A 21,434-nucleotide genomic window follows, 5' to 3' on the forward strand; every position below is an offset into this window, starting at 1 on the left:
ATTTATATTAAAAATAAAATAATTTATTATTAAAAATAAAATAGTTTATGAGAAATTCATGGGTCACTTTTTATTTATATTAAAAATAAAATAGTTTATGAGAAATTCATGGGTCACTTTTTATTTATATATAATAAAATAAATAAAATAAATCCCATTAAATCTAAAAAAAAATACGATTGGCTTTTTGTTGTTGTACATTTATGATTTTTCTCTTCTTCTTCTCTTCTTCTCTTCTAGAATTGCCATTTTCCTATAAAAACACTCATTAAAAGAAAAAGTTATATTTTAGCACATACAGTATAACTAAGAAGTCATAAAATTTATAATTTCGTCTTCTGTTAAATAAAAATAATAGCAACTTGAAGCATTATTATAATTATGCTGCTTTGTACATGCTGCGACAAAAAAGAATGTCAATCTTATTAATTTCTTCATGTTCTAGCTATTAATGCAAACCAGAAAAAGAAAAACATTTACTAAAACCCACCAAAACTTATCATAATTAAACTTGAGGCATTAGATGCAAAAAAAAAAAAAAAACCAAATCAGAGAGTACATTACAGCACTGTTTTTGATCACGTGCTCATAAATTAGAAGCACAATTAAATATATTAGCGAAATAGTGACTAACATCCAAATTTCAGAGTTGATGAAAAATCTGCAACTAAATGAGGTAAAGACTACTACAATATTTACTTTATAAAACTTTTGTTTCAATATCTTACTATTATTAACACCATTTAATTTGGATGTAGAAAAAATATTTTTGGATTGAGGCAGCAATAAAAATAATTGATACTGTCTAGAGTTTTTATTACATGTTATGTGACACATCTCATAAAAAAATAGATTTATACAATCGCAATGAAAAAATTATATGTGACAAGCCATCATGCAGCCAGGAAAGATTTCTTACACCACGGTATATTACAAAAAACATATGATGTTATTGAAATTAAGTTAAAATAATAATAAAAAAAAGATACTAATAATCTTATTATGCATTTTACAGTGCTATAACATATGTTGAATTTGATGACAATACAAAGAGCCTATCTGTTGTCATGTTCGTAGATATTGTGGAAAAAATATTTTCGTGTACTGCTGCCCAACTAATGAAATATACCGCAAAAGTGTAATTTTAAAAAAATAAAATAGTTTTACATGCCTTTCATAAGTTGATTTTTTTAATTAAATAAGCCATGCACACCATGTCTAATCATTTTAAATGAAAATACATCACGATTTGTAGGAATATCGCCGCTTTGTCGACACTACCATATTTAATTTATCAATGAAAAAATGGACAATCCAGATATATGCGGACCCGGCTAGAATGAAAAGTGCAAAATACAAAAATTACACTATTGTCTCTATCGAAGCAAATGAAGATTGAAATCCACCAATGACTATCATTAGTTTTCTTATTTACAATTTTTAGACAAATGCTATCTTCAATTATCAACAATTTAGAGATTGATTTTTAATTTTCTTTCTATCTTACACCCATTTAAGTAATGTTTCTTTAAGTATTGGAACATCACCTTTTAATTTATTTTTGGATTAACTTAAGAACATATTTAAATCATCAAGCTTTCTTAAACACTAATATATTACATTCGGTATTCACTTTTAATTGACAACATTATAAACTATAATATTTAAATACACATAATAATAATCTCACCTAATAACTAATATTTTTTCTTTAATTTTTAATTGTATCATTTTCAAATAACATAGAAAAAAATTAGCATAAAATTTAGTATACGTGCCTCGCACTTAATTTTTGCTAGTATTATATATATATATTTTTCTTTTTCATAACATGCGAGAGATTAGTTGCTACAAGAGACGAGGTATGGGGTTGAGCCCATTAAGTCCAATGTGTATCAAAGTCGATAAAAAGCCCAGCTCACAAATGGAGAAAGTCCAAATCCAACTGTCAATAACGGATAAATGGTAGTAAATACAAATTATTTTATTTTTTTCTTTTTCTTTGAACAAATAAGGAATCAATTGTTGAATAGTCTAAAACTAAAACAGTAGACTTGGCAAAAGCTTTTGAGGGCAGTTTGGTCGTACTACTTTACTTTGCAAATTACAACATTCATTTGTAGCCCAACTTCCCCAACCCAATTGTTACCCAAATTTCAGTTTCGTTTCTTAATTGAAGGCAAGGCAAGGCAACCACTTCATTCTGACACGTATTTTTTTTCTTGTTAGTTAAGAAAAAAATAATTAAAAATTAATAATAATAAAAATAAACAAATAAAATAAGAGGATGGAGAAGATGAAAGAGAATATGCCATTGTTGTAATGCTATGTTCTTCACAGACATCTCTTCTTCTTTTCTTCCTTCTGTTTTTTTTTTTTTATTTATATATATTAATATAATATAATTATTACCTTATTCATTCCCGTTCCATCTCTTGCTCTCTCTCAGGTACCTCATCCTTCATTTGATTTCTCATTCTCTCTTTTGCTTTGAAGATTTTGTTTAAAGCAATGGAGTCTAGTTTGATTGAACATTGATTGCTTTTTTATTGGGTTTCCCTACGTCGGTTCTGTTTTTTTTTTTTCTTTCTGCAAATGCTTCTGCCATTGACCTTTCTCTTTTCTTTTCTTATTTTGGGTAAGTTGAAGATACAAACCCTAGCTCTCTACGGGAAGTTTTGGATTTGTGCTCTTATGTCCTTTCATTATCACTTAATTGAGTGTTATTATAGGGGGTCTGTGTGGTTGAAATTTAGTTGTGAATAGAAACAAAAAAGGAAAACAAGAAAAGAAAAGAAAAGAAAGTAATGATTGTGTCTCTTTCTTATATACCGTACCCCCAATTTTTTTTTTTAATTATATTATATTTGAGTAATGTGTGTGTGTGTGTTGGTTTCTGTTCGAATTTTTTTTGGTTCCGCTGGTCTTTGAAATAATTGTGCCACACACAATTATGCAACTGAGTCGAAATTAGTTCGATTTGGTAATCTTTTGTTATAATTAGTTGAACATCTTCATAGAGTGGTTATGATTATGGTTATCATGTTACTTAATAACAATGCGGGGTTCTGATTTGTTCGTTCGAGTCGTAGTATGATTTTACTGCTTGATAGAAATTGTATTTTCGGGACGGAAGGGTGAATAGTTAAATATCTCTTTCGGTTCATAATTGATAAATCTATGTTAGATGTTAAAATTCAAGTTGAGGCTTTCTTGTTCTGACATAATGTATTAAAATTTCTTGGGGAATACATGTGACTTATCCCAATTCGTTTTATTTTATAGTTAATATAGTTCTGTTGTTTATAACATGGTACTGCAGTAACTTATTTAAGTTCAATAACAGGACTCTGGAATTGTTGGACTGCCCGGAGAACCTGAATTGTGCCAAGTTTGTTGATGAGCTCTAATAAACAATCAGTTGGTATATTGGATTCCCTCAGAATGGATAGGGTTAGAACGATTTTAACTCATAGATATCCTTACCCCCACGAGCACTCACGCCATGCCGTAATTGCAGTTGTTGTGGGTTGCCTATTTTTTATTTCATCCGACAACATTCATACCCTTGTAGAAAAATTGGACAAGAATGTAAAATGGTGGTCTATGTATTCTTGTTTGCTTGGTTTTTTCTATTTCTTTTCGTCTCCATTTATTGGGAAGACTATCAAGCCGAGTTATTCAAATTTTAGTAGATGGTAAGTGTTTCTTCCACATTCTATTCCGTTGCTTTCATACTTTATTCTGACACATATAATACTGGCTTCCATGTTTATAAGAGGTTTGGTTGATGGGAGCTAGAAAAGATAATAGGTGTTCGTAATTCTGAGAAAATTATTCTTTTTGCAGGTACATAGCGTGGATTTTAGTAGCTGCTCTGTATCATCTTCCTAGTTTTCAGTCAATGGGAGTTGACATGAGAATGAATCTATCATTGTTTTTGACTATTTATGTCTCTTCTATTCTATTTCTTCTAGTATTTCACATCATATTTCTTGGGCTTTGGTACATTGGTCTAGTTTCGCGTGTTGCTGGAAGAAGGCCTGCAATCTTGACTATACTTCAAAACTGTGCTGTAAGTTCGAAACACAATCTCTTAAATCTCCAGATTCTTTTGGCATTTGCTTCTGAATTCTGATGATTGTTTTCATTCCTTTTTGGACATGTAGGTACTTAGCATGGCATGCTGTGTATTTTATAGCCACTGTGGTAACAGTGCTATTGTAAGAGAGAGACGCCTTGAGCACAAGAACTCGAATTGGTTTTCTTTCTGGAAAAAAGAAGAGAGAAACACATGGCTGGCAAAATTTCTTCGAATGAATGAACTGAAAGACCAAGTTTGCTCATCTTGGTTTGCTCCAGTTGGGTCTGCTAAAGACTATCCCCTTTTGTCCAAATGGGTTATTTATGGCGAGGTACTACTACCTGAAGCTGATAGATTCTTTCTTTGTTAATGTACAGTTCATGTCTTTATTTTATATTTATTGTTTCTTTTTGACATCTTAGTTAGCGTGCAATGGCTCATGTGATGGTTCATCAGATGGAATCTCTCCTATTTACTCACTATGGGCTACATTTATTGGCCTTTACATTGCCAATTATGTGGTGGAAAGATCCACAGGGTGAGTGGTAGTTTGTAGCATGATTTCAATTTGAGTTGGTGGTTTTAAAGAAATCTTTATTATTATACAAAAATACTGTTATCTGAGTTTTGCTTTTCTTTCTCTGCCTATGATAAATTGAAAGGTGGGCTCTTACTCACCCTTTGTCAGTTCAAGAGTATGAGAAGTTAAAGAAGAAGCAACTGAAGCCTGGTTTTCTAGATATGGTTCCCTGGTATTCAGGGTATAATCTTTACCTTCATTCTTTTTTCTTTCCCTTTTGTCTACAAATGGTTGTATAGCTTATTATTCCAACTTACCAATTACTATATGTTGCAGAACATCAGCTGATTTGTTCAAGACTGTTTTTGATCTTCTTGTATCAGTAACTGTCTTTGTTGGCCGTTTTGATATGCGAATGATGCAAGTATGATTTACCTTTCTCTTTTTTACCTAAATTATTATTGTGATTTGATTAAATTGTTATGCTCTAGGAACTTCCATGTTTACGGTTTTTAATATAAAAAATTATAACATTTAAAAGAAAACTCTGGCACAGTTGCATCAGACAAACAATCTTAACAGATTGTTCTTTAAATGATTTTGTTGGGGATACATCAGACATCCAAAATAGTTATACAGAAGAATTGATATGTATACAATCCATCTCTTTTCATCATGTCCTTGGTATGTTATAATTTCAGAGTTAATTTCTTAAGATAAATGTCAGGATCCCACATTGACAAGTGTAGGCTAGGGGTACCTGATAGTGTATTTCCACTTAGGCACTTGCGCACAATTAATATTTTTCGAGTGAGTTCTACCTAGTTGCTGGTATCAAAGCCAACAACATCTTCTTGTCGGATTGACACCTTGGAAGTGACGACCTTGGTGAAGTACCTACAACAAGGTCATGAGTGATGTCGGTCCTAGGAGAGGACCGGAGTGGGCTGCGACATTTACTTTAAAGGGCGTTGTATTGTTAGGATCCTAGAACTTACTACAGTATGGGCTTACTTGCATAACAACTTCTATTTTCTTTTTGCTTTAACTTTACAAAAGATAGTTCTTTCCCGCTATAACTTTTTCATGTATCTTGTTAATAAACAATTGAATAATATAGTTAATGGCAACAAGTGATTTTCTAATAAAAAATTGCACCATTAGGCAGCAATGAGTAGGGTCAATGATGGAAGTCAACAAGGGGATCTCTTATACGATCAATTTGGCGAGAAGGATGACTTATGGTTTGATTTCATGGCTGATACTGGTGATGGTGGAAACTCATCTTATTCAGTTGCTCGTTTACTTGCTCAGCCTTCTATTAATATCAATAGAGGTGATTCAGCGCTCAACCTACCACGTGGCGACTTACTTCTTATTGGAGGAGATCTTGCGTGAGTAGACATTGCTTTTCTAATGAATAGTATGAATTTTTGAAGTATTATTTATAGCCGTGTACATAATTTTCAATTTATGAATCAAACTACACTTCATTGATTCTATTTCTGTCTGCTCTTACTGTAACTTCTGATCCTCCCCCTCTCCCCTCCCTCTCCCTCCTGGATTTTGTTGTTGTTTTCTTTTTGAATGCCTCAATGGAGTTTTGTTTGGCATGTCTATGGACCAATCACTCTGGAGCTTTCTTTAATGCATCATGCCTTCTATAAGAATTATGTTTTTTGCTACAAACAGTTTCCTCTTAATCTTTTCCAGCTTTTCATATAGTTATTAATGAGAGCTTGACCAATTTTTGTGCAATTTACTGTTCATTGCTAACAGTAATATAATAAGCATAAACATGTGTGTTATTTTTGTATTGTCTTTTCGCATGTTTATTGATTAATAAATCATAATATTTACTGGCCACCATATACAGATATCCAAATCCATCAGCATTCACATATGAAAGGCGCTTATTTTGTCCTTTTGAGTATGCTCTCCAGCCTCCTCCATGGTATAAAGAAGTACACATTGCTGTAAATAAGCCTGAGGTTCCTCCCGGTGTGTCTGGATTGAAGGAGTACAATGGGCCTCAGTGTTTTGTTATTCCTGGAAATCATGGTTAGTTTTTGTTATCAGCGTCTTTTTTTTTTTCTTTTCATTTTTTTTTTTCATTTTTACATCACAGGAGATAATTTTAATTGAATCAACGATTGGACAACTCTTTTGTGCATTGCAGATTGGTTTGATGGTCTTCATACCTTTATGAGGTATATATGTCATAAAAGCTGGTTGGGTGGGTGGTTTATGCCTCAAAAGAAGAGTTATTTTGCTTTGCAACTTCCAAAAGGATGGTGGGTATTTGGTCTCGATTTGGCACTTCATGGAGATATTGATGTCTACCAATTCAAATTCTTTTCAGAACTGATTAAGGAAAAGGTAATTTTCTTTTGCTTTCTTAATGTTCCAATACAGTTAGGCAAAAAACAAAAAAAGATTCACTATTGTATGTTCCTAGCCTTATGCAAGTGTAGCACCATCTCATTCTCATGGAATTACTTTCAATGTGCTGGTCAATTAGTACATCTGCAGAAGTGATGATGAATATATAATTTTTGTAATTCTACGAGTTTATGATCAGGCCACATAGTCATAAGAATCAGCACACTTAGTAAAATCAACTTAAGACATTATTTGTTTTTATGAGCCACTTTCATCTTACGTTGTTTGTAAAACTGGAGATGTCTTCAAATTTTGTTGCAATAGTTTTCTCAAGACTTGGAGAGATTATAATGATATGATTCCTATGTTCCCGTTATGCCATTGACGTTGATACATTTGATACATGTGTGCGCACATAGTTATGCCATTGACGTTGCATTGCACCTAAGCTTTCATTTATATTTTATCTTTTATTTGTGATATGTAGCTTCTTGAAACATGTACTGATCAACTTTTGCATTTTCATCTCTCCATGTGATATTAAGGTTGGAGATAATGATTCTGTGATCATTATGACCCATGAACCGAACTGGCTTCTTGATTGGTACTGGAATGATGTTTCTGGAAAGAATGTATCACACCTGATTTGTGATTATTTGAAAGGACGGTGTAAACTTCGAATGTCTGGAGATTTGCATCATTATATGCGCCATTCATTTGTTAAATCAGATGGACTGGGGCCTGTCCATGTGCAACATTTACTTGTAAATGGTTGTGGTGGGGCTTTTTTACATCCAACTCATGTCTTTGCTAGTTTTAACAAGTTATATGGCACTCCCTATGACTGCAAGGCTGCTTATCCTTCTTTTGAAGATTCAAGCAGGGTATTTTATTTATATTTGATGTTTGTAATTTACCTCGTACTAATTTTCAATAGAGACACAACATGATAATTTTCTTTTAACCATGGTGGGATGCTGTTTTCTATTCAATGCAGATTGCTCTAGGAAATATTTTGAAGTTTAGAAAGAAGAACTGGCAATTTGATTTTATTGGTGGCATTATATATTTCTTACTGGCATTTTCTATGTTTCCACAGGTTAGTTGATTATCCAACTTGGCAATATTCATGCTAGCTAAACTCAAGACTTGTTTATCTTTTTTATTTTGAAGTTTCTACGAACCCAGGCAATTTGTCCTTGTAAGTTTTGTTTGATCACTAAGGGCCCGTTTGGTACGCAAGACTAGACTGGATTAGACAGGCTAATTTGTCTAGTCCAGTGTTTGGGCATACTGGAAGTTTAGATAACTAATCCAACTAATTCCATTTGTCTGGGATTATTTATTCCATCCAGCAGGGTGCGATAAATAATCCCATACAAGTGAATTTTTTTTATCGTTTCTTTTTTTAATTTCGATTTTGTCAATATATTTTAAATTTAATAAGAATTTAAATAAAAGAATTATTACAAATTTATTTATAGAATTTTTTATCAAAAATTTATTCATTAAAATTAGTAAAAATGTATAGGTGGCGTTTGGTAACATTTTTATTTCTAAATTTTTTAATCACAAAAATTAAAGTAAATTTTTTGTTTTTAAAATTTTAATTTTCAAAAACAAAAATACGTTCGATAATCACTTTTGTTTTTCAATTTTAAAAACAGAAAACAAAAGTGTATTCTGTAAATTTCATTTTGATTTTCCTTTGTTGATTTTTTTTAAGTTAGGTTTGGGTCTAAAGCCGAGATCGGGGGCCGGGCCTGGGTCTGTGGTCGGGGCCAGGGTCTGATAGGTTCCAAGGTCTAGGTTGGAGTCAGAGTACAAAATATTAATTAAGAAAAAAAATTATTTAAAAAAGTTTTGAAAGTGATTTTTTTTTTCAAAATTTTTAAAATTGATTTTCAATTAAAAAATTGGAAAGTGAAAACAATTTTATAGAACATGATTTTAGAAAATATTTTCACTTTTCTAATTATAAAAACAAAAAACTGATTAAAAAAATGCTACCAAACGCACCTATAATTTTATACATAAGCTTTCAAAATTTAAAATAATATTAAATAAGCAATAGTTATTTAAATTGATTCTAAGAGAAAAAATATGATAATAACATTATCTATTCTTTTCAAATTACTATAAAATTTATATCATCAATATTTTAAAAAAACTAATATTTATATTAAATTTGTGATTAAATTATTATTTAGCATAAATAATTTTATATTATTCAAGTATTTATATTTTATTATTTTAATTATTTATTAGATAAAAACATCATAAATTATTTTATTATATATTTATGCTATATATTTAATTATGTTTGATATATTATTTTAATTTATTTTTGAATTTAAATATTTTTAATATTCATTTTTTTTAGAGTTATTTATTTTTATTTATTATTATATATGTTTATTTTAATTTAAGTTTTCTTTTTTAAAAAGGAAAAAAATAAAATAGTCCAGTCTATTTTTAAACTAAACACATGATTATTTTCAGCATAATCTAATCTTATCCAGTCCAATCCAATTTAATCTTTTCTAGTCCAATCCTGAGATCCAAACGGGGCCTAAGACAAATAAAAGTAAATTAAAATCGTTACCGTACTTTCTCTCTTTCTCTCTCTGAATTGGTATTGCTTTCTTACTAATCTTAGTAATTGAATAGATTATGATTTAATACTTTCTGTTGCCTTAATCATTCATTTTCTTAGTTACTTATTGCAGTAATTATTACTTTTTTAGTAAGGGATTGCTTTATACCCAAGTGTTTATTCATGTGCTTCTTTTCCCTTTTGTAGTGTAAGCTTGGCCATATCTTGCAAGATGATTCATTTTCTGGTCACTTGGGGAGTTTCTTTGGCACGGTGTGGAATGCTTTCATATACTTGTTGGAACGCTCTTATGTGTCTTTTGTAGGTGCTTTGATGTTGCTTATTGCTGCAATCACATTTGTTCCCTCCAAAGTTTCCCGAAAGAAGAGGGTAATGATTGGCATTATTCATGTCTCTGCACACCTGTCTGCAGCTCTAGTTCTTATGTTACTGTTGGAACTGGGTGTGGAGACATGTATAAGGCACAATCTTCTGGCTACTTCAGGTCAGTTTTTCTATTTTTATCTCCTTTGATGATTATTTCTTCATCTCTGTGCGTATGGATCAAATAATCGTACAAACTACAAAGTGATGCGCACTTGTGCACAATTTAGCTCTTGGAAGAACTATGAAAAGGTAGTTTATTGATAAGAGCAAAAACAAATACAAAATTCCTAGTTATGTGAGAAACTTGGTAAACTCCCCGAGTAATAATTTACTCTAAATACTTCACACAAAATTCACACTCTCACAAGACTAACTCTCACTATTTATAGTATGGACTAACAAATAATTAACTAGGCAACCAAATTAGAAGACACAAACTTAGAAACATTGAGCACAACCAATAGCATATTGTCGGCCTGTAGCAGTATTGCTTTGTTCCCAAAATTAAATAACTTGACAGGAAGTCGAGTCAGGCAAGGAACGGAAGAAAAGGGCCTTCTCAAGAAGAAAAATCCAATTCAGGTCATCAAGGATATTTTTTGAAGGAGTAATCAAAGCTGTGAGACCCAAACAGAGAGATAATTTTAGAGCTTCAATAATTTGCTTTTGGGAAAATTTTGAGGCAACAAAAGGGAGGAAAAGGGCCTTTGTTTTGAACGTAGATGATGAACACGACTTAGAGGAAGAAGCAGAAAGCAAAATGCAGATAATAATCTACTCCAGAAAAAGGAAATCTTTTACCACAAGCTTCTCTGAAGAACTTTCGAACCTCACGGGGGTGAAACAATGAATATATTGGAAGAGGATGAAGATCCTAAAGAGGGAGAGATTGCTGATTTTAGCTCGGAAAGCAATTTATCAGAAGAGGAAGATGATAACTTTGTTGAAGAAGATACTTGAGATGGAGGAGATTTTGGATCATATTAAAAATCTGTGTAGATGAGGATTCATCGCTGAAACAAATTGAACCATTGAGTAAGGCCACTAGAGTCTCCAGTAATGAAGAGGTGGTTGAGATTGTGCCCCTGACTAAGGCTGAATCGAATCTGTGGAGACGCTAGTAGAAATGGGTATGGAATTATGCTTGAATGAAGAGGAAGATACTCAGAAAAAAGCAAAAGTTGAAGGTGGTCGAAGGAATAACAGAGAACTTAAAAATTTGACTTTCAACATTAATTATGATAGCAGAAAGACAAAAGAGGGATGTAGTATAATACCCCAATGAAGATCCTTACTTGGAATATAAGAGGCAGCGGGAATAAAAGAAAAGAAGAGCCATAAAAGCGACGATTTGCAAGGCGAATCCGGATATGGTTATTTTACAAGAAGTGAAGAAGGAGGTGACTGATAGGAACTTCATTTGAAGCATTTGGAGATCTCGTTTTAAAGGATGGATATTGATCCCTTCCATGGGGAGATTAGGGGGTACGCTACTCATCTGGGATACTAGAAGTATCATTGTGTTAGACTCCTTGGTAGGTGACTTTTTTTATCTCAGTCTTGGTTCAAGAGGAAGGGATCAACGCTTGGGTGGTTTTCAGGGCTCTACGACCCGTATTCATACAAATTATGATCAGACTTCTGGGAGGAATTGGCTGGTTTGAGTATAATATGTGGAGATTCATGGTGTTTAGGAGGAGATTTGATCGTGGTTAGGAGGGTCCAAGAGAAATTTAATAGTAACTCGAACACAAAGAGTACGAAGATTTTTGATGAGTTGATCTGAGAACTTAATTTAATTGACTCCCTGTTAAATAACAGAAGATTAACATGGTCAAATTTTAGATCAAAGTCTATTTGTAGCAGATTGGACAGATTCTTCACCAACGCATGGAACAGTGCGCTTCCTTATGTCAGACAAGAGATGTTGGTAAGGATCGTCTCGGATCATAGTCCCAAAATGGGGTCCCAGCCCCTTCTGTTTCGATAACATATGGCTGGAACATAGTCTTTTCTCCAAGAATTTTGGTCTGTGGTAGCTTTGGGATGGTCAGGTACCAAATTCATGAGCAAATCGAAGACAGTAAAGGAAAACATAAGGGTGTGGAGCAAAACAAATTTTGGAAACAATCATTTGATGAAGATTGCAATGGAAAGAAGACTGGGTGAACTCGATAGATTGGAGACAACCAACTTGTGGAATCCAATACTAGTTGAGGAGAGAAGAAATACTAAGAATGGCAGAGATTAGTCTTTGAAGAAGAAAGAAGTGTATAATTAAAAGCTAAATGCAAATGGGCTAATGAAGGTGATGCAAACTTTAGATTCTTTCATAATCTGTTGAATGCAAGGAAAGCCAGAAATAGAATTTTAAGAATCGAAAGAGAAAATGGCCAGATTATCGAAAATGAGGAAGACATAGTCTAAGAGATTCCGCATTTTTTTGCTAGGCTGTATACTTTTGAGAGAAGAATCGGTACAAGTATTGAGGGGATAGAATGACAAGCAATTTCAGATTTCTCGTCAAGTCACTTAGAGAGACCTTTCGATGAAGACGAAATTCACAATGCCGTTTTTAGTTGTGAAGGAAATAAAGCCTCTGGTCCTGATGGTTTTAGCTTGGCTTTGTTTCAATCACAATGAGAGGTAATTAAAGAAGATCTAATGGAAGTTTTTCAAGGCTTTTGAAAGAGATGGTAATATCCCAGGTAGCATCAACGAGACATTTATCTGTCTAATTCCAAAAAAACTCAATAGTTGTAGGGTCAGAGATTACTGATCTATTAGTCTTATTACTAGCGTATATAAGATTATTGCAAAGGTCCTAGCTAACAGACTTAAAGGATTTCTATGGGAGACTATACAAAAAAATCAATCAGCCTTTGTTGAAGGAAGGCAAATCTTGGATTCGGTGTTGATTGCAAATGAAACAGGAGAACACTACAGAAGTAGAGGCAAAAGTGGCTTAGTCTTTAAAATCGATTTTTAGAAAGCCTACGACCGGGTTGAGTGGAGCTTTTTAGACTTGGTTATGCGCAAGAAAAGTTTTAGAGAGATTTGGAGGAAATGGATTCGAGGGTGCATCTCCTCATCATCTTTCTCGATTCTCATTAATGGTAAACCAAGGGAAAAGTTTCAAGGTTCACGAGGACTTATACAAGGAGACCTCTCTCTCCTTTCCTGTTTACTCTAGTAGCAGATGTTCTAGGCAGGATGGTAGATAGGGCAGTGAACTCGGGCAAATATTTTGGGTTTCTGGTTGGAAAAGAGAAGGTTCAAATCAGTCACTTGCAGTTTGTTGATGATACAATTTTTTTTTTTTAAAATGATGAAAACTCTCTAAAAAGGTCGGTAAGTTTAATGGAGGCCTTTTGTGCCATTTCTGGTCAGAAAGTTAATTTGCGTTAAAGCCAGTTGTTGGGATTGTGTATGAATGATGAAGCAGTGTCAAATTGTGCTTCCTTAGTTGGATGTGAAGTGGGTTGTTGGCCAATGACATACCTCGGTATGCCTCTAGGGGGATCACCTAGGAAGTTGAGATTTTGGGAACCAATTTTAGAGAATTGTGCGAAAAGGTTGGATGGGTGGAAAGGCTCCTTTTTGTCTAAAGGAGGCAGGTTGACTCTTATGTAATCGGTTTTATCTTCCCTCCCCAAAATCAATAAAACAATATAAAACGCATAAAATGTTATTTACTTGGGAATTTTTGTAAATTTTTAAATTACAACAAAATCTTTGGACAACTCATTCGGAATTATGTTTAACTTGATTTATATACAATATAAGTAGACAACTTAATTGCTAAGACTAAGTGCAGTCGCCAATACCACAAAATAGTACAAAACACAAAAGTTCAAAATTCCATAAAAGGTCATTCACCTAGGAATTTTTCTAAATTTTTAAATTATAAGGAATTCTTGAAAATGGTCATATATCAGAATTTTTCTATTGAAATCTTAAAATACTACATTCTAAACTGCAATGGCTTGATCCTTCACAAAGAAGGTATTTAGTTGCAATTCCAACCTCACCTCAATTTTCGTCATTTTTCCCTAAGTTCATCTAAATTAATTAATATCATCATAATTGGAATTAAAAGGTGTTTCCTTCAAACAAAAGGATTGTAATTTAGAGATTATTCTTATAATCTTAGATGTGTCGAACTTAAATTAATTAAAATTTTATGTTATAGAATTGATACAGGTAAAATTATATTTTGCATTTATTTTTAATATTTTAAATGGGAAATTTTTGCTTAACGCCATGTCTCTCCCAGTACCATTGCTCTGATACCATTTGATGCACACTCGTGCACAATTTAGTTCTTGAAAGAACTATGAAAAGGTAGTTTATTGCTAAGAGCCATAACAAATACAAATTCCAAGTTATTCGAGAAACTTGATAAAATCCATGAGTAATATTTTAATCTAAATATTTTACACAAAATTCACACCCTCCCACAAGACTAACTCTCAGTATTTATAGGCTGACTAACAGATAATCCTAACTAGCCACCCTCCCACAAGACTAACTCTCAGTATTTATAGGCCCCCTTTTCTTTTTTAAAAAAAATAAAAAAGGTTTTACACAATGTTTACATCTGCCTTATCAAAAGAAAACTATGTGGACTGCATTTAGTTAATTTTTTATATAAATGTATGTTAAATCTTGTTTTGACTATATGCTGTATTAACCATGTGACTATCATGTCAGCTAAATTATTTGTTACTTAATGCTATTGATAAAACTTGTTGATTTACAAGTTAGTTAAGTTTTATGGTATGTGACTTTTGATGATGTTGTACTTTTTATTCTAGGCTATCACACTTTATATCAGTGGTACCAAACTGTGGAGAGTGAGCACTTTCCAGATCCAACTGGTCTTCGAGCTCGTATAGAACAATGGACCTTTGGTCTTTATCCAGCATGTATTAAGTATCTTATGTCTGCATTTGACGTTCCAGAGGTATAACAAACCAGTGATTTTTCTTTTCTATTTTAGTTTTGCCTTCTGTTATTTTTGTTATATTTTGTATCTATGATTACTTTATTAGGTAATGGCTGTCACACGAAGCAACATTTGTAAGAATGGGATGGCCTCTCTCTCCAGAGGAGGTGCTGTCATATATTATGCTTCTGTCTTCCTTTATTTCTGGGTTTTTTCAACACCAATCGTCTCCTTGGTATTTGGTAGCTACTTGTACATCTGCATTAACTGGCTTCATATACACTTTGATGAAGCCTTCTCCTCACTCCGCATTGCAAACTATAAGTCGTTCACTCGGTTCCACATAACTAAAGATGGTGATCTCGAGGTTTATACGCTTGCAGTAGATAAGGTAAGATATAAGAAGTCACTTTATGGTTTGTGTTTCCCTGCACTATTTGATATATTTATGGCCAATTCTATTCAATTGCTCCTGCTTAAAGATGATATCAGAGCACATAGAAGCAGAGATAACTATTTGCCATTTTAACATGCAGGTTCCAAAAGAATGGAAGCTGGACCCAGACTGGGACAGAGAGCCAAAGCTGCCACAGCAGCAGAGCCATAGCAGAAGATTTCCAAGCAAATGGAGTGCCGCTGTTCCTCTTCAGGACCCTATTCATACTGTTAAGATTGTTGACCACTTTGTTATTAAACAAACAGATGATTCTAGTACAACTGCCAGCAATGGGTCAATTGCTCACTGACTTCATTGCTCCAATTTGTATTATTAGTGTAGTTTCCTTTGATTTAGGAAGTAAATAGAATGGAGGAAGAAAAAAAAAGTGTTATAACATTTGAGTAGCCTGATATTATGGACCCAGGGTGGTAGGTTTTACAGAGTATAGAAGTAAAGCAATGAAGGGTTTTTTTTTTTTTTTTTCACTGGTGGAGTAGAGTATATATATATTCGCAGAGAATGGTGAATAGAATTGTGGATTATATTCCATTGAATAGTATATATTTATATACAAAGTTAAGAGATTAAATGTGAAACTACTAAGTACAAATAGGAAACTACTAAATACAAGTTACTTTAATTTTTACAACTAATATACAATTAATATTCTAACACCTCCTCAAGCCGGAGCATAGATGTTACAAAGATAATCAACTCGCACTCCATTCAAAGCCTTTGTAAAAATATCTCTTAATTGTTCTCTGGTTTTCACATATTCTGTGGAGATCAGACTTTGTTGAATTTTCTCGCCAACAAAATGACAATCAATTTCAACATGCTTAGTTCGCTTGTGGAATACAGAATTTGAGGTAATATGAAGAATAACTTGATTATTACACCACAATTTTGTTGGAATAGAAGTTTTAAACTCGAATTCAATCAAAAGTTAATAAATCCATGTTACCTCACACACAGACTGTGTCATAGCTTTATATTCTGATTCAACACTGGATCTAGACAATATTTTGTTTCTTACTGTTCCAAGGGATCAGATTGCCCCCAACAAATATATAATATCTTGGAGCCTGCCCAATCTGCAATTAAAAAAATACTCAATCTTGGTATGTCCGTGATCGTTGTAAACTATACCTCGTCCGGGTGCTCCTTTCAAGTAACATAAAATTTGCTTTAGTGTTGCCCAATGATAAATTGTTGGAGAAGACATAAACTGACTAACGACACTAACTGGGAACGCAATATATGTACGAGTCACAGTTAGATAATTCAACTTTCCAACTAATCTGCGATATTTCTTAGGATCTTCAAATAGTTTCTCATCACGTGTAAGATGCATAGATGGATTCATTAGAGCACTACAAGGTTTTGTTCCTAATTTTCTTGTCTCAGTTAACAAATTAAGTACATACTTCCTTTGAGATAGAAAAATACCTTGTGTACTCTGAGTAACTTCAATACCTAAGAAATACTTGAGCTTCCCTAAATCTTTCGTGTGAAACTGAGTATGAACGAAAGACTTATGGGATGAGATGCATTCAGTATCATTTCCAGTAATAACGATGTGATCAACATACACTACTAACAAAATGATACCAGCAGTTGATCTTTTATAGAACACAAAATGATCTGACTTATTTTTCAATAAACAAAATTTCTCAACATCCTGACTAAATTTACCAAAACAAGCACGAGAGCTTTGTTTCAATCCATATAAAGATTTGCGAAGACGACAAACTCGCCCTAACTCCCCCTTAGCAACAAACCCAGGAAGTTGCTCCATATACACTTCTTCCTCAATATCTCCATGAAGAAATGCATTTTTAATATCAATGTGATGCAAAGGCCAATGATGAGTAGCTTCCATGGAAATGAACAGTTGAACAGATGTAAGTTTAGCAACGGGAGAAAAAGTATCATAGTAGTCCACTCTATAGGTTTCATAACCCTTGACAACAAGATAGGCCTTTAAGCGAGCAATTGGTCCATCCTGATTTAACCGTAAACACCTATTTGCACCTTATGGCCCGTTTTCTTGAAGGTAAATTAAAGACCCAAGTACAATTTGCAACTAAAGCATTTATCTCTTCTATCATTGCAGCAAGCCAACCAAGATGAGACATTGCTTCACGAATAGTTTTAGGAATAGTAATAGAATCAAGAGAAGCAGTAAAAGAGCAAGAAGAAGAGGAGAGATGATTATAAGAAACAAAAGAAAAAATAAAAAAAAGTACATTGGCGTTTACCCTTACGTAGTGCAATGGAAAGATCATATTTGAGTTCCGAAATTGATGACGAAGATGCAGGTGCAGGACATGAAACAAGAGGTGGAGGAGGGGGACGCCTGGTGTACACTATAGGAGGCTAAGGCAGTGGTGGAGGTGTAGGCATTATGGGAGTTATAACCGAGGTAGGTGAAGGAACAAGAGACTTGTTAGAGCATGTATCAGGCGCAGAGGATGTGACAGTTCTTAATGCAGATTTTTGTTAACCAGATATGAGCCTAACAGTGACAAACTTGCACAGAATAACGAAAGACAGTAAAGAAAAAAGTATCAACACAAAGGATTTTTTATGTGGTTTTGCAGTTAAAATTCTGCATAGTCCACGAGTCAATCTAATTAGATTTCTGATATTGTTCTAGGGTCTTTTCTCTTATGAATTTTTTCGTCCTTTTTTCATTCTAACTTGCTTCTATTTATAATTACATAGTCAGGCAGTTAATTACAGAGTTCACTATAATCTTTACAACAATTCTCCCTTGAAATCGTGGTGTTTGATTACATATCATGTAGTATAAATGCGGTTATTATTTGAACATAACACAGTTGTGATTAATCCGCTTTTACTGGGTCAAGATAATCGTGTATTAAACACATTTTAAATCACAACGTTCTAAGATGTCTCGACAGGAACTCAGTACCAATGACCTTGATAGTGAGCTGGAGCTTTTTTCCCCTATCTCTCCGAGGTTGACAATGTACGCCTCGTCGCTTCTTCACTTGAAGGTACAACACTTCATTTGACAATCGAAGTTCTTAATAACAAAGAGTACTTGAGCAGTTAACATAATTTGAATGTCAGCTTCTGACTCGTCAAGACTATAAATCTCACTAAAAGATGTCTGAAGTTGATTGGTGAAAGTAATAGGAGCGCGCCTTCCTATAGCGAGATAGGCACCTCGCTTATTAGTTGCTTGAGTTCACCCGACTTTTATATTTAGTTTGTATATTGTATATTATACGCCAAGTCTTTTCACAGTTATTATATCTCGCTTACGTCTACTCGTACGTAACGAGGTTGAGGTCTCGCCTCGCGCATCCAATGCCGTATGGTTTCTCGTTAATACACAAGGCAACAGTTTGTATATCTTTATCTCGCAGAAGACCTTATAGTCTACAAGTTGAAAATATACTCTTTCAGTTATGCATTTAATGAGTTATTCCATTAAATGTAATTACTGTTACACGCATTAATCCATATTCTCCTTAATTTGACATGTGTCCTCCAATGAAATGGTAGCCAAATTTCAGGTATAATAAAAAATGAAAATACATCACTATTTGTAGGAACACTGCTGCTATGTCGAAACTACCAAATTCAATTTATCAACGAAAAAATAGACAATCCAATTATATGCGAACCCGGCTAGAATGAAAAGTGCAAAATACAAAAATTACACTATTGTCTCTGTCGAAGCAAATAAAGATTAACCTCCACCCACGAGTATCATTAGTTCTCTTATCTACAATTTTTAGACAAATGTTATCTTCAATTATCAACAATTTAGAGATTGATTTTTAATTTTTTTTTTTTATCTTATACACATTTAAGTTATGTTTCCTTAAGTATTGGACCATCAATTTTTAGTTTATTTTTGGATTAACTTAAGAACATATGTAAATTATCAAGCTATCTTTTAAACACTAATATATTGCATTCGGTATTTAATTTTAATTGTAAAAAATTATAAATTATATTATTTAGATACACATAATAATAATCTCACCTAATAATTAATAATATTTTTTCTTTTAATTGTATAACTTATAAATAACGTAGAAAAAACCTAGCATAAAATTTAATATACGTGTCTCACACGTAGTTTTTTGCTAGTATATATATCATTTATTCTTCACAGTTGGGTTCACCACATTAGTTGAGTTAAGATCAAGACTTCTCAACAGGTCTATTCTATTTATTGAAACAATTAATTTTATACTCAGAGCTATTAAAACAAAGTTGGTAATTTTTTTTTTTTTTTACATATTTCATGTCTTGAGCTGCTCTTAACAACTTCCACACTGCATCCAATAATGGTTCAAAGAATATCAAAGTCTCAATTTCATCACCAAAAAGTGTGACTGGTGAAGCTCCGGCAAGCTCACCCAAAGGGGGATACTGCTTGTGCTCACCGACGGCGCACCAGGGCTCATTCCGGTGCCGGTTTCACCGATCAAGGCCGTCCTCTCCGGTGGCTTGGATGAAGCGTTCCAACTCTATGCCTACCAATAATAACTCTGTCACTTCCCTCTCTCACAACTCATCAGTTGAGTCCACCACTTGAAAAACTTAACTAACTCATATTTATATATATAAAGATATATATATATGTACTACTACTCTCTTTTGCTGTTTTGGTGCCAAAAATAAATATATATGATTATTGAGTTAATCCATTTTGGCATTCATCTATATAGCTCCTTCAATATATGATCACACTTTGTAAAAACATGTGTATGTATGCAAGTAAAAGGTGTGGGTTTATTCATCTCTCTTTACTTGGATATATGTTTTCTTATTTATAATTATTACTCTTTGTGATTATGTTGTACTCTTTTTGGATTGGACCTCATAATTATATATAGTTTTCTGATTTTCTCATCCTATTCTCTCTCTAGATCTGAATAGTCATTTCTTTTAAGGAAGATCTGAATATTTAAGTACAAAAATAAGGCATCATGAAAAATGTATACATACACTGTTAAATCATTTGTTTTCCTCTGTTTTTTATAATATACTAATTTGTATATATACATTTATTTGCTTTAAAATCATATAATCATATATCATTAATACAATAAACACATCTTAAATTTCCAATTACACTCTATATATGTCAAATATCACTAAAGGCAAATTTGCATATCAGCAAAAAAAAAATGTAGATAAAATAAAGTAATTTTTTTCTGGACAATATTGATAATGGTTGGATGAGTTTTGAAAGGTCTGAATTATTTGAGCATTTAAAAAAAAATTAAAAAAAAATAACTGTTTCAGAGATTGGTTCGTTGTATATATACATATAATGTGGATCTCAAAATATAATTGGAAGAGAATATTTTTAATTATGTATGTACCAATCTGGATGGCAACATTCTAAGGAGAAGAAGAAAAAGAGGAGTACGTCGAGAATTGGATCGGAAGGAGAAGAAGTTCAAGCTATGCAGGTCTGCTTTTGCAATCTGAAATCAAATTAGAAAGGACCCGATAAGTTTTTCGACTCTGATATGGTCGCTGTTCTCTGGGAAATGATAACCGTACTGATCGAGTGGATCCTAGCAAGAAAGGTGATTCATCCTGATATTCACACTGACAGGACGAGTGCCAACGCCTCTGTATTCAATGCTCTGTTTATCTTCAAAGGGAGTTTTTTTTCCTATTTTAATTTATTGTATTGTTATTATTATTTTATTTTAGTGACTGATTTTTTAGGTGATTGAGCTATTTCTTTTAGTATTCTTTTGTTGTCTTTGGTGTGTGATGTGTATCCTGTACACTTATGTTATTTGTTTCTCTTTTAATTTAAATTTAGTTGTTGTGTTTTTTAACTCGGTGGTTCTTTGAATCAATCTTTAAGTACCAGATTGGGATCAGTGGCGCCAGCATTTTGGTGAGGTCGACGAGTAAGAACGATTGGTATCCGTCTTGAAGAAGTTCAATTTCCGATGTCGATGGTGGTGGCGGAATAAGTGGAGGCATTTTTAGTGTTTTGTCCTATACTTTATTTTTTTTATGATAATTTTATTTATTATATTAATTACATTTATTATTGGTTGGTAT

At 33.0% G+C, this 21,434-nt stretch overlaps 1 protein-coding gene across 3 annotated transcripts; it reads left to right on the plus strand.

Moving 5' to 3' along the window:
* The first annotated feature begins 2,000 nt into the window (after positions 1 to 2,000).
* LOC115725768 (uncharacterized) lies at positions 2,001 to 20,255 on the plus strand. 3 transcript variants are annotated; one of them, XM_030655380.2, is made up of 16 exons: positions 2,001 to 2,449; positions 3,347 to 3,698; positions 3,850 to 4,075; positions 4,170 to 4,415; positions 4,507 to 4,622; positions 4,747 to 4,845; positions 4,941 to 5,028; positions 5,769 to 5,998; positions 6,481 to 6,665; positions 6,784 to 6,983; positions 7,532 to 7,870; positions 7,984 to 8,085; positions 9,790 to 10,087; positions 14,787 to 14,935; positions 15,024 to 15,308; positions 15,454 to 20,255. In XM_030655380.2, exons 2-16 carry the CDS (start codon positions 3,400 to 3,402, stop codon positions 15,661 to 15,663), a joined length of 3,072 nt encoding a protein of 1,023 aa, XP_030511240.1. In that variant the 5' UTR covers positions 2,001 to 2,449; positions 3,347 to 3,399; the 3' UTR covers positions 15,664 to 20,255. The 3 variants fall into 3 exon arrangements, with proteins under 3 accessions (XP_030511240.1, XP_060963030.1, XP_030511246.1); XM_061107047.1 differs by having other exon boundaries at positions 2,001 to 2,184; XM_030655386.2 differs by lacking the exon at positions 2,001 to 2,449 and adding an exon at positions 2,839 to 2,983.
* Positions 20,256 to 21,434: the final 1,179 nt, after the last annotated feature.

This window comes from Cannabis sativa, chromosome X (genome assembly GCF_029168945.1).
Source record: "Cannabis sativa cultivar Pink pepper isolate KNU-18-1 chromosome X, ASM2916894v1, whole genome shotgun sequence".
In the NCBI taxonomy this organism is placed as follows: domain Eukaryota; kingdom Viridiplantae; phylum Streptophyta; class Magnoliopsida; order Rosales; family Cannabaceae; genus Cannabis; species Cannabis sativa.

Bases quoted from the DNA above. Each gene is read 5' to 3' on its own strand.
- LOC115725768 (XM_030655380.2), top strand. From the start codon at position 3,400: ATGAGCTCTAATAAACAATCAGTTGGTATATTGGATTCCCTCAGAATG. The intron at 4,623-4,746 runs GTGAGTGGTAGT...ATAAATTGAAAG, and splicing joins GTGGTGGAAAGATCCACAGG to GTGGGCTCTTACTCACCCTT. The intron at 5,029-5,768 runs GTATGATTTACC...TTGCACCATTAG, and splicing joins TTGATATGCGAATGATGCAA to GCAGCAATGAGTAGGGTCAA.